The sequence below is a fragment of the Austrofundulus limnaeus genome, unplaced genomic scaffold, assembly GCF_001266775.1.
Source record: "Austrofundulus limnaeus strain Quisiro unplaced genomic scaffold, Austrofundulus_limnaeus-1.0 Scaffold96, whole genome shotgun sequence".
In the NCBI taxonomy this organism is placed as follows: Eukaryota; Metazoa; Chordata; class Actinopteri; order Cyprinodontiformes; family Rivulidae; genus Austrofundulus; species Austrofundulus limnaeus.
The window spans coordinates 1,464,752-1,478,900 of record NW_013952498.1 but is presented as its reverse complement, the minus strand read 5'-3'; the positions used below and the strand labels follow the sequence as shown (position 1 = coordinate 1,478,900).

The window sequence follows — 14,149 nt, the reverse complement described above, 5'->3', positions numbered from 1 at the left end:
GATGGATATTCAGAAGTGAAAGCATAAACTAGAATAAAGGCACAAGTGTTTTTTGAAGTACGTTTTTTATCACTGCAATCACTGCTAAGAGCAAGACTGCATTAAATCTTACTGACCAACAATTCACTTTCATTGTTTAAAACAAACGGCCCTCTTATGTTTCCAACTCTCAAACCACCTACACATACTTGTTTGCAATTTCTACAAATGTCAGTAACTTTTGCTTTTGCCCTACCTTGGCAGCCATAATCATGGAAGAGCCCCCGCGAACCCCGAGGATGGGAATATGGGTTTGGGCWGAAATGAAGTCCAGGATCTGAGCGATGGCCTCCTGGTCGGTGTCGTCTCCGAACACGACGCCCTGCAGCCAGTGCTCCGTCATCAGGTCACAGATGCTCTTGATGATGCTCTTTGGGTCRGTCTCATTCATGGTCAGCACCTCCACGTTGGGCTCCATGCGGAGGAAGTCCTTCTCCCGGGCCCCCGCCAGTGCCACCTCGCTGGAATTGCCCACCAGGACGACGGCAATGCTGAGGCCCTCTAAATTGTTGGGCAGGGCCAAGTTGTTGCTGCCCCATCCGCCACCTGCCCCGCCCTTTTCTCTCCTGGAGTGGCAGGCCGGGGGCAGGTGGAGAAGGCAGAGCAGCAGGAGGAAAAGAGGCAAGCAAAGGGAGGCGCTTGTGCAGCGGTGAGGTGATAGAGGAGAAGGTCGGCGGGGAGTTCGACATCGTTCTTGAACTTGGGCAACCACGAGTGGGGAGAAGCAGGCCCCAGCACGACCTCGAGGCGGGGAGGAACTGCAGCATCCGCAGACAGGCATAATGAAGGTGGGGGTCAGTAATACCTGAAAGGACAAAAGAAAAGGAGACAGAGATTTAATGAAGAAAGATCAAAAGAAAATGAATAAAAAGAAGAAGGTATGGTGACGATTAGAATGAAACACAAGTTAACATCTTACACTGATTGAATACAGTTAAATAAAAACATCTGTTACAGATTAAAATTAATAATAATTTACTTGCTTGGATGACTGAGTTTTGGTTCAGAAAAAAAACAATCTAGAATTTTTTGTAATGTGGTCTTTGGGCAGAATTTGGAATCCCTGATTATTCTAAGAATCCAGGTAGACAGTTTTGTCAACCAATCAGATCTGGAGTTGTAGCCTGTGGACATTTTTTCTGTAGACTTCCCCACGTGAGCTGAAGTATTCTAGAATTGCTTGCTGGCTGATTTATTTAAAGAGCATAATCAGTACTGATGTGTTGTCTTCATATGCATAATTAATGGCAACAGGTGCATGTAACATTGTTGCTAAATTATTATCGCTGGCCTTTACAAAATGGCAATCCTATAAAACAAGACAGACTTCATTTTAAAAAGAGACATCTCAACACTCTGACAATTAGAGTCCTTTAAAGTCTCTATTGGTTGTTTGGTTAGTTACTAGAACCAATAAACTCAGCTCTGTAGAGAGGAATTTGAAAGGCTACAAGGAAGCATAGCTCTTTAACAAAAGCTGCACAAAAAAGGCAATGCTGGAGGTCATCTTAAACCAGAAAACATCATTAAAACAATCAAAGAAACACAAATATAATATTTAAAAATTCAACTTGATGGACAGAAGGATGATTTTTTCTTTWAAAAAATCAAGAACGAGTGAAACTGCTTGTTTTTGGGTGGTTTTGCTGAAAAGTTATGGCCTATTTCATTGAAACTGATTGTTCTCCTTTTGTTCTCACCACTCTTCATAAAAAAAACTAGATATTTAAAGTAAAGCTGGAATAACGCCAGCATCCATATTAACTGGTTCTAGTACAATTTTTTACTCCCGCCCCTCCACATAAACAAACCAGACACTGCCCTTGTTAAACAAAATATATTTCTGATACTGTATGTCATCATCCAGGTCTTTAAAGAGTAACTTACCCCAAAATTAACTTTTTTAGCTGATAAACTGTCTGGAATGTGTCTAAAATGTTATATAGTACTATTTCTGTGCTAATTTTGACGTTTTTGTTCGTATTTGTTCAAATCTGCAATATTTGGTCCAAAAAWCGTCTTTGCTGCACACTATGGGTTGAGCATTGGTTACTGCAGTCTAATTTACATATTGGTTAACGGCTCTCCACCATGACGTGTCTTCTCCACGGTTTCGTCACAGCGGCCTGTTCTGATAAAAAGCCTCTCTCTAAGACACGCCCCTGCAGTAGTCAGGTGCTGGAACAGCTAGCATAGCATGAACGTCTGTTACAGCTTCGTATTAGCATGTTAGCGGCTAACATCACTTGGACACAATCACACACACACAGACACACAATGCCTCAGCAACAAAAGGCTTCATGTAATTTTGCAATTTTGCCTTGGGGCGGAGTTATCCTTTGGGGGGGATACACTTTAAGCTCATTGAGTTATGTAGTTCTGACCTTGTTTATTGCATGTTCAAATATTCATCTTTCTAATATGTTTAACTGTAATTTGGTGTTTTAAAAGCCATGACTGAAACTTGAACATAATACCGGTAAGCCCTGCATTGCTAGCACACACATGCTGGTTTAAAAATGTAAAAAATAAAAAAATAATAAAAAGCACAAGGTGGCTCCAATAAATAGAATCTCACAGGTTCAATTCTCAATAATAGAAGAAGGCAGGTATTATGTTCGTTTTTTAGATTCATACTACTCATACACGTATTGTTGCACAATTCTTGTAGAGATGCCTTCAGTCTGTGGCTCACGTTGCAGTTCACATCTTGACTTGATGTGCTTTATTTTCATTACCAATAAAAGCCTGTTATGTCTAAATAGGAAAACTTCAAAGTAGATAGTAAATGACTTGTGCTCATAAAGCACCTTATCAAGTCTCTWTGGACTCCAAAGTTTGAGCCAGCAACCCACCGGTTACAGGATGAACTTCCTACCTCTTGAGCCACTGTCGAAGTAGGGTCTGTTTCTAACAGAGTAGGCTCAGTTGTGATAAGCACTCTTTGCTGTGCTTGAAACACACAAACGATAACACTTCATTGCAAAAGAAAACAAAATGCTGATGTGGCAGCAAAACTTACAGTTCCTGGAGGGAAATGCCAGACATGGCATGTATAATGCATAATGCTCCACCACTTCCTGGACTGAACACTGTGAGGTTATATGAGCTGAGGTGGACAAGGAGATGAGAAACAGCTGAGTTAAACGAAACAGGGATGGGCATGGCAGGACTGAGGAAATGACAGATAATGATACACACGCAGGGAGGCAAATGAACAAACTAAAGCCAAAAACCAAACACTGAGAATGATAGATAGACTATAGTGACAGACTCATTTTATATGAAGCAAAAAATTCTGCACAATGTTATGACGTTGCATTACATTTAAGATGTTGGTCCTTTAAAAAGCGTAGTGATGGGAAGTTCATCTCTTTTCAGAGAGCCRACTCTAGCTGTGTTTCCATTGCAAATGTGCACAAAACTTTGAYGATATTCTGTAAAAGTCGAAAAAACACAGTTTCGAAACTGCAGTGTTTCCATTAAGAAATACTATTAAAGTCACACGTGAATAAGTTTGTTCTCGCGATAATTCATTACAAACATGGCGGCAATTGATGTAAACACATAGCATATTGCTACCGCGACACTAGCTATCATCGTCAGAGGAGACATCGGCRTCTTTTATCGAGGCTTTCCAGCGACAAGCCCCTACTTGGGAGCGGCTACGTATGCTGTGTTTTTGGGAAACTGTAGTTGGTGAGTTTTCTACTCTCTTTGACTACTTCTGGGATATTCCTACTGCTTCTACTTCCTGTTATCTTCTTCTTCTTCGTCTTTTTCACCAGTAGAAACAGCCGGTTGTTGATCACGTGACTCCCGTGATGCGAAAAAAGTGTTTCCATTGCAGTTTTGCGAAAAACACCAATTTCGATATGGCCGAAAAACCACCTCATCCCAGCGTAAAAACATTTTGTCGAAAAACGTAATTTTTTTTTCGAAATTGACGTGTTTCCATTGAGCAAATTTATTTTTGAAATTCTAATTTGCGCMTTTTCATGGTCAATGGAAACACAGCTTTTTTGGCTTCCAAACTGCTCTTAACTTATCATTTGTAGCCTCATTTTTCAGCTAAACTTGGCAAATATGAATTCTTTGTGTGTTCATAAACACTTTAGCACTCGGTGCTTTTATAAGAAGCATTATAATTGTCTAATTTTGTGTATTTATTCTTTTAAAAAAAACACAATTTCCTTTTTTTGGAGGAGGTGCTTATTGGTGGGCTGGGCAGAAGTCAGCCTGGCTGTGGCCTGCGGGCCGCCAGTTGAATACCCTTGTCCTATGTGATTTGGTCACAAGACCAGAGAAAAGGGGAAAAAAAACGAGGAGCTGGCTCTCACATGATGGGAGTCAGCTCTTCTGATTCAGTACTTCCCTTTGAGAAGGACACATCACTAAAAAAAGAGGAAAGAATAAGAAATGCTGAAAAGGAACGTGAAAAGAAGAAAGCAACAAAACACAAACAACTGAAAGGGCAGATGGAGGGAAGGACAACTCCCTGCTAGCTCTGACAAACCGTCTGAAGTGAGATGAGTGATGCAGAATTCTAGAGAAGCAGACAAACTGAATGATGCTGAAATTGATTAAGTGACTGATGGCGGAGGCGCTCCAGACAACTCAAATGGCTTTAACCGACACCCGCCCTGCTCACTCAGCCCTTACTGCAGTTGTTTACCCCAGACATTTGTTGTCCAGCCCTCCTCACTTGATCTGCTTAATTGTACAGCTCTTTCTCACTCTGACTGACTCCCTCTATCCCTGTGCGTCTTTCAAGAATAAGGATGCAGATGGGTGGAAGGGTCAGGTGAGACAGTAACACAAAAAAGCTACACAGCTATGCTACCAGCAACACGGCTGGAGACAAAAAGAAATAAAGAAAACCAGACGTGAAAAAGCAGCTCTCTGAGAAAGATGTTTGTGTGTTTACATCTGACTGAGTGGGAGAGCATTTGTCCCCTTGAGTTTATCAGCATATAGTCAGAGTAGGTGTAGGTGGGAATAGATGTTCACTTCACTTTTTGTGGGCAGAGATAGCAGCAAGGCTGATGCTCATAAACTCGAGTGGTGCATTGTGGGTATATCTCACATACGATTGCCGCTAACAAGGCAGATGGAAGCTGCAACACTGGAAAGAAAAAAGAAAAAAAGAAACACTAAAACAATATCCACCCCRTGAAGCTGACAGCTGACGAGACAGGAAATGACAGAGAGGAGGAAAAAAGCAGAAGAAGATTGAAAGAGGGATAAAKGGACGTGCGCGCAGATGACAGAACAACTTCTGTGGGGAAAACTAATTGCTGGAGGTTCGTCAGCGCTAATTTACAGGTCCCTGTGTTGATATTCAATTGCACACCACTCTGCAGGAAGAATGGAGGGGTGGGAGGGATGATAAGAGAAGCAGGAGAGAGAGAGAGAGAGAGAGAGAGAGAGAGAGAGAGAGAGAGAGAGAGAGACGGGCTGAACTAAGGAGTAGAAGCAAAGCTAGCAAAATGTTAAAGGTCTGCTTATCACCATTTTTGTGGCCGTTTTTAGTCAAACCTTAAAAAAATAACACTATGAGCAATCTCTTACAACTTTGCAAGATATGAGGTTGATTTATGAAGATCCCAAATAACAAGTGCTAAATTGCTGGGCAAACTAAAATTACAGAGCTATTAGTGGGGGTGTTGCCATTTACAAAGACTGTGTGTGAATGACAATAGGTGCAAAAAGTGATGCAGACCGCCTTGTTGAAATGAGGATTTTGTGCGCTGTACTGGATGTTGGTAAGAAGGCAAATGGTCTTATTTTTTGTATCTTAAAGAACTCAATGAAAAATAATAACTGTCATTATTAACATTGTGCAAATACTGTATTGTAAAGCAAGCTGCATTTGGAAAAAGATTCAGAAGGGAAAATAAGTTTCCCGTCCGAGGACCACTCTCACTAAAGAGCACAAAGTGATACCAAAAGCTTAAGAAACTTGGTTTTTGAAACATGGAATGATTTTTCCAGACATGCAGGGTAGAGTTATGATTGGGCCTAAAAAAATCAGACACAGCCCGGCCCTTGCCCATAGACGTGTTCGAGAGTCCAATCCAACTAATTAATTCTAATTAGAGGCCCGAGCCCGAAGTAAACCCAACATATTATTCTAACTGAGCTTTTAGTGGTTTTATTTTTAGACTATCATTTGAATGTTTTAAATAAATCAGATAGGAACAAAGCAGGGCAGGGCCACTTAAAAATTTGTTGTGCAGTGAACTGAACTCAACTCTTGACAATACTTTCTGTCTTTCATCAACGACAAGCATGTAATTTTGGCCCGACCAGGCCTGAACTTCAGATCGAGTTTGGGCTTAGGCCATAAATCTAAACTCTAATGTTAGTACGTATACTAAAATGAAAAAGTCCTGTCCATCTTTGCCTCAACATACTTCTATGATCAGGTTTCGAGCACAAATTTCATGAAGTCCAAATATCACTCCCACCTCTCAAACGACAGCCTGCATCTCACAGCCCTGCCGCAAACTTTTTACTTTCTTACTTTAATTTTACAGTCGGAGCTGATGTAGTTTTATGTTTGTTCTAATTCTGTTGATTGCTGTACGTAGCTGAGGAAAAAAATTAATGAATAAATAAATGAAAAAGAGGTTGTCTGCACACTGAGATGGACTTGTCTCACAAACATTCCTAATTTATGCAATTTTTTTTCAAAGCTGCCAAGCAGTTAGATGTTTTATTTATATTAAAGTGGGCTAGTTTTAATTTTATGATTTTACTCACTGCGGCAGTGGGGAGCGAATAACGGGCAGCATCTGAGTAGGGTTGGGAAAAACCATATTGTGTGCAATTAAATGGTAAATGGATTGAACTTATAGAGTGCTTTATCAAGTCCCCAAAGAGCTTTACAGACATTCACCCATTCACACACTGATGATGGTAAGCTACATTGTAGCCACAGCTGCCCTGGGACACACTGACAGAGGTGGGGCTGCCATGCACCGGCGCCACCGGACCCTCTGACCACCATAAGTAGGCAAGGCGGGTGAAGTGTCKACTGAGACGACTGGAATGGGGGATTGAACCAGCAACCTTCCAGTTAYGGGATGACTCCCCTAACCACTCCACCACAGCCGCCCGCAATTAATCATCAGAAAAACTGTCGACTATTAATATTTGCCAATTTACAATTACTGACGTTAGTGCCATGTGTGACGTATTTTTGTGTGCGACACAACATCATGGTGTAAGGCGGTGTGGAGCAGCTAACGCTAACCCTAACACTATGAATTCATTGAATCACCAGACAAACACATAAACTGGAGTACGAGGAGAGCAAGAAAATGCGGATCAAGGCCACAATGTTGGTTTGAGCAGGGCGGCCAATCAGACTTCAAAGGCAGCCAATGCCCCCACAGCCACCCCTGTGACCGTACCCCTGACACGACATCCAATTTCAGCCAAATGTCTATGACTGATAGATGTACATGTTGTAGCTGTACATACATTCAAAGATTGCTTTCTTCAAGCTCCATTGCAATCCTTTTGGTGGTCCATGAGATATTTTGGTAACAGACACAAAAACGTTATCGACCGTCTTTGCCTTTTGGCAGAGGGCGATGAAAATCAGAGAGGGATGGAAAATAAGAAAGAGAACAGCAAAGAAAGACACTGAGAAAGAGTTATGGAGTGAGACTTGTAGGAGAAAAAAGAAGAGATGCCCTCTTTGAATCTGGACTCCTCTGGCAGCACTCTGTTTCCATGGCAACAATTAAAATAGGCCTACATGCGCACATGTACAGACTCACACACAGCTGATGGACACAGATATACACAGAGGCAGCAGACGTTTTGTAATAATCATTGATCATGTAAAATGCAGCAGTAAAGTCCAGCACAAAACTCGCTCTGATGTGCATCGTTTCAGTCTGTTAGATCAGTCACACACACACACACACACACACACACACCCACACACACACACACACACCCACACACACACACACACACACACACACACCCTTAACCTGCCAAACAGAGATCTTGTTTTGCACATGAACACACACACACGCTGACATGTCTTTTCATACATTAAAATTACACTCTTGCTTTCTTTTTCTAAGCATCATACACATTCCCAAGCACATGAACACACACACACACACACACACACACACACACACACACACACACACACACAAAATATATTAGCCATCACACTGAGTAACATCAATGATCATTCAGAAAGATGAGGCCATTAAAAAGTCCCACAGCGAGTCAAAGCACGTCTCATATGGAAACACAAAGGCCGTGTGTTAAACTGCACGTTGAACATTGGATGTTATGACTCTAAACGACCCCGTTTCCCCGACAGCCAGCCCCCGCGTTTCACCCACCGTTTGACCCATTATCCAGCCGGCGCTCGGAGCAGTCGAATCAGTTACACACGCAGACAGCAGACAGTTTCTAGCAGCTCGAGGTGATGAAAGACACAATCCTTTAGCAACATTTTTAATAAGTTTATTTTAAAAATATAACAAGGTAGATTTTTTTCAAATTTGGAGATTTCTATAAACATATTCTAAAAGTGGGGGGGGGGGGGGAGAAGAACCTGTGTAAATTAGAACATTTCTGAGAAAAATCTAAAGGCGACAATGCAGCTGCTGCCCCAAAATCAACTGTCTTTTATAAAGTCCAAACATAATTTAGACTTTTATTTTGTAATATTCTAAAGGTGAGAAAATGCAATAGCTTGATTTATAAACTGTATAAAAAGTAGCTGCTGCCATTGGCTCATTACCAGTGTCTGTCACTGCTTGACAGCACTCTTAATGAGACAGACAGATAGAAACACAGAGTATAAAATACGTCTCAAGCAGGGGCGGGCTGCACTAATCTAAATATTAGTTGCACTAGCTCAAATATTTAGGTCCCCTAATTCTAAAACACTAATGTACTGAAAGTTTTAGCAAAAGCTAATTCTAAAGCACTAAAATAACCCAGTCAACCCATGAACATTCTTCAACAGACAACATATTGTCATGTTGCTCTCTTAATTCTTATCATTGACATCCCACATCTGTATTTGAGTTCAAATGTTGTCAATATATTGTCACCTAGTGGATAAATGACACACATATAAAAAATATGTGACAGCTTTAACCCTCAGCTGTTAACATTAACGTTGATCAATAACATTTATAGACATCAGTTAGCATTTTAGTTAGCTAAATTTATGGGCTAAATTTAGCAAGTGCTAATCCACTAATAAATTTTAAAATTAGCAAAAGCCCCAAAGCAGGGCTATTCAACTGGCGGCCCGCGGGCCACATCCAGCCCACGAGTGACCAAAGTTCGGCCCGCCAATTTCTTCATTTATCTCTTAAGCCCAAACCCCCGTTTTTCTACTTTAATAACTCTAAGTTCTTTTAGTTAAACAGAGACGTTTTGTATCTACAGAAACGTCAGAATCTTGGCCAGAAGCTGGTAAAAACTTTTTCGATAAACACTCAAGACAGTTAAAACTACAAGCAGATGAAGATAAAATGATGAAAGTGAAAATAAAATCGGTTTAAAAATTTGGCAAGTCAGAGATGTCAAAATATTATTTGTGTCAAATAGGAGGCATAATGTGTTCCTTTTGTTTTTGATAATGTTTAATTATCACTACTTTTATAGGGTTCTGTATGTTGTATTCATGATTAAATGCAGCAAAATAAACTAATTCAAAGATAACAGATCTTTGTAATACTTGCTTTATTTACATAATAACTTTAATTGCTGGATGTTTGGCCCCTCAGCTGTTGACCTGCAGTAACTGTGGCCCCTGGAGCAGTTTAGTTGAACAGCCCTGACCTAAAGCACTAATTATGAAATTAGTTCCCCTATTAGTGCTTTAGGGGAACTTTACCCACCACTGGTCTCAAGCAGTTACTGTGGAAAAGCAGTATATGCGTCTACTCATCACACGTCAGTTTTTATTAAACTACAGCTTTTTTTTGTTGTTGCAGACAAGTTAAAAACTTGTTTTGAGCAAAAGATTCAGTGCTCAGATAGAGTTTGAATGTGTGCACTCTGGGGAGTTCAGACAGGAAAACTTTAGTCTTATAGCAATGAGAGACAAGCTGGGTGAAAGAAAACAAGAATGGCAACAATTTGATGCTTAAACTGAAAAAGTGTAAAATTTGTGAAAGTTAAAAGTTAAACATAAGTCAAATTTTGACAAATGTATTAAACTTAAACTGTGACTGTGTAAATAAAAGTTCAGTACCACAATGTCGTTTATTGCTGGTTTCATGAAATCTCATTGATATTTATGAGAACTTCTTGCCTCTACAGTTTTGATGGACTGCTACCAAAACGCTTACAGTAGCATGCTATAATTGATTGAACTGCACATATTGATGTTTCGCTTGGAGTGTTTCTAAAGTTACAGGAGTAGCAAATTAAAAATCATGACAGAAAATGAAGACTGAATAGAAATAAGGGGAGTTATAAGCAGATGCATCGGCACCTTTGAATATGTTTTAAATATTTTTAAATGTTACAGTACACTACTGAGGCAAAAATGACACCATGCAAAATAGCAGTTTTTAATCAATATTGAGTTAATATGTCAGAGTTATCAAACTGACTTTTCTGTTAGGGAAAAAAAAGAAAATGTGAGGAAGAAATTTCACACCATTCATAAAACTAAAAAAGCAACTTCTCTGCCAAAATTGAGCTGAGTGGGAAAAAAAACATGAAGGACCTGAATTCGCAACACAGTGTTTAGTAAACACTGTCACACATAAAAAGTAAAAAGAAAAAATCCAGCTACTAAAGCATTTTTGTGTCTGGAAGAATCAATTATGAATATAAAAGGATGGAAAAAAATGAAAAGGACTCATTGTTGCTGGATTATTTGAACAAACCTGAAATAATATCTCTAATCAGAGCTACTACGTATGAAAAAATATGCAACAACATTAAACACCCGTTGGCCAACGAAACATAAATTAACAAAAACTCAATGTAGAGTTAAATTGTAATAACTTGTTTTTAAAAAGCCACTTGAACATAGAAGATTTTAAAGCCACAATTATAAACTTTAACATAAAAACAGAATTTGAGTTATTACAGAGGATTATGCTTTGTTTTAAATTTAAACCCTTTGCAATGTTAGCTTTGAAAAAGACAGCATAAAGCCCACCTGCTGCCATAGATAGATGCCTATCAAATATGTCATGTTAGTGCTTAGAGTATGTGTTAGAGATTACTCTCAGCTACTGCTACACTAAATGTTACCTCARTATGTGTACAACTGACTGAGATTTAGCCATTTTTCTCTCAATCCTTCAGCCAACAAGTTGTGGTGAATCAAGCAGACTGAACTGTGAGTTGGTGATAAATAAAATCCATCCAGTGGGTCATGTMATAGTTAGCCAACAGACAGACAGAACACATAAAGGCAGTTGGTGTCCCAACTTTCATGGCAATATATGTTCAATAAAAATACATTGCTGTGAGAAAGTGTATGACTTGTACTGCTGCTGCGAGCCAGTGGCATTACCATTTTTCATTCTGCAGCAGCGCTCAGGTAAGTAGAACCTGACAAGGTCCAACGTTTACCTGCTCATCAGAGGCGCTCACATTACCCGACAGCAGTTTCCGGTAGTGATGTACGCATTGATACTGAAATATTGATACCACTAATAGAAGACTTTATGCTTTAAAATGGATTCTTAAATCAAAATGTTGATACTTTGATTCTTCAGTCATTTCATGCAAAGTACATCATTAACAGGAACACAGTGGAAAAGTAACCAAACTATCATACACCATTTGCGGAAACTACTTTTTCTTCCACCTGGGTAATGTGTAAGCGCGGCAWGCTCAGTCACTCTGTAGATGTTACATGTTCAGAACTTTTAAGGTTAATATGTTCATGTAACATAAATTAAGATGGAAGTTTTCGTTTTTACAGTAGTTTATATAATCAATTATTAGGGGTGCAACGATACAGAAAATTTACGATTCGGTTCGGTTTGATACTTCAGTCTCACGGTTCGATATTTTTTCAATACAAAAAAAGAGAAATTTCCATGCCCCTTTTAACTTGTAATTTATTTAAATTAATTATGAACATTTGTTTAACCTCAAAAGTACAGTTTTTTAATTAACTGTTGCTGAAACAGCAAGTTTCTCAGTGGACCTGCAGTCGCTCAAAAATGCAGCCTAGGTGGAGTAGTCGAACACARATCCACTGATCCTTCAACACAGAGCATCTTCAGAAGACAAGCTGATAAAGGAAATTTTAAACATCTACATTGTTCGATACAAGTGTGTATTGAACCTAAAGCACTGTTCGATACGGATACATGTATTGTTGCACCCCATCAATTATTTTAAATGGTTTTATTATTTTTACTGAATTTATTGCTTTAAACACAATTTTTTGTATGATTGTGTCCTATTTTTAGTTTTTTTTTCTGTTGGATAGGCTTGGCTATATTGTAAATGAGGATGCTCCATCAATGTACTCATGAGTTTAAAATGAATAAATAAATGACTCTGATGTTTTGCATTCGTCTTAGTGAAGCAGTGATTTGAAATGCATGACTTTATCTGGATTTACCAGACACATTAATTGTATCTGCTCAAAGTATCAGTATCGGATCAGTATCACTGATACCAGCTTTACCGAGCTCTATATACACCAAATGATTACTTTCTTAGAGTTTGTACCAGCTTTATTCAGAAAAGAAATTGATGGTATCAAAGATCACTAGTTTTAGGATGAARCTGATTGGGGCAGGAACCTTAAATTTAGATTTAAATGTTCCAGACTGAAAGAGTAGATATTATGTGGGCCCAAACACACACAAAAATGAGGGTTAATTACTACACTTCAAGGTCAATGTGCCTCATGTTAGAAGATAATTGACAAAGCAGGGGACTTGAGGGATAAAACAAAAATCAAAACAGCGTAGAACCTTGATCATTTATTGCTCGTCTCCTTAAAAAAAAGGTAGGTAATAGTATTTTTTAGCMAAACAGGCAACAAAACACTGGATAGATTAAATTGAAACTCTAAGAAAGCAATCTAGAGTAAWTTAACATTTGCAGTCATAAGATAAGTCAACATGGCTGCCACAGCTTGATCTTATCTAAGGCAAAAAATATTAATTCAGTATATYTAACAGATGTTGAGGTAACATTTTGAGTTTTTATTTTTTTCTAAAATGACTGCAACTTCATTACAGTCTAAGACAATCTCAGTTTACAGAAAGGTGCTTGTGATATGCATTCCTCCATGTAGTTCTAGGCCTTTAATTGTTCCTGTCTTCCTGTTTTGAATAATTTTTTTTAAAGTGGTACTCACAGTGCACATAACATGGTGCTATATCAAACAAACTGTTCCTGAAAAATTGGCTTTCCAATGAATCAAAAGCTGATGTACAGGTGAACAAACAGGCTGTGTTTTGTTGGACTTTTGTATTTAACGTATGGGTCTGAGCAGCACTCTGTTCCAATTACAACGTATTCTGCTCTCACTGTGATTAATCTCCGCAGGACAKGAGGCTTTACTGCTGTGAATGGTTTGTTGCTTGTGGCCGGTAGAAATGTGTGTTCGGTTGATGAATTTGCTCTGAAAGGTTGCGACCGAGGCCAGCCGAGGTTTGCTCTTTTGCATCTTTTTAGAGCTGGCATTTATGTATCTTTGTTCACATGAAAGCTTTTTTTTTTTTAAAAAACATGTAGCTTCAGGGCTAATGTGTACTGATGCAAAGATTAGGTCTAAAATGACAGAACGTGACAATATTTCATTTTTATTTTATTTTTACACTAAGAAAGCATTTCAGGAAAGCAAGCCCTGACTCTCCATGGAGGTTTGACCAGGCCACAATGCAGGTCACTGCAGCGCATACAGATGAGGAGAGAAATCAGCTGGATCCAAGAGTCGACTGCCAAACCTGTGGTACATGAAATTATGAAAGAGATGCTGGTCTAATGAGCGAACTCATCAAGTGTTCTGATAAATATTCATGTAAGACTGTCTGTGCGGTCTGCTGTGGAGGTGGAAGGTGGTGTGTGTGTGCGTGTGTGCGTGTGTGTGTGTGTGTGTGTGTGTGTGTGTGTGTGTGTG

The 14,149-nt window shown here is 39.3% G+C and overlaps 1 protein-coding gene across 1 annotated transcript in view; it reads right to left on the bottom strand.

Annotated features, from left to right (window-relative positions):
* Positions 1–235: 235 nt before the first annotated feature.
* The window catches only part of LOC106520718 (glutamate receptor ionotropic, NMDA 2B), a gene marked incomplete at its 3' end in the record, with an annotated part of 54,902 nt that continues 40,988 nt past the window's right edge, over positions 236–14,149 (bottom strand). The window contains 1 exon segment of the mRNA XM_014012942.1: positions 236–844. Coding sequence (XP_013868396.1) covers positions 236–844 — 609 coding nt within the window.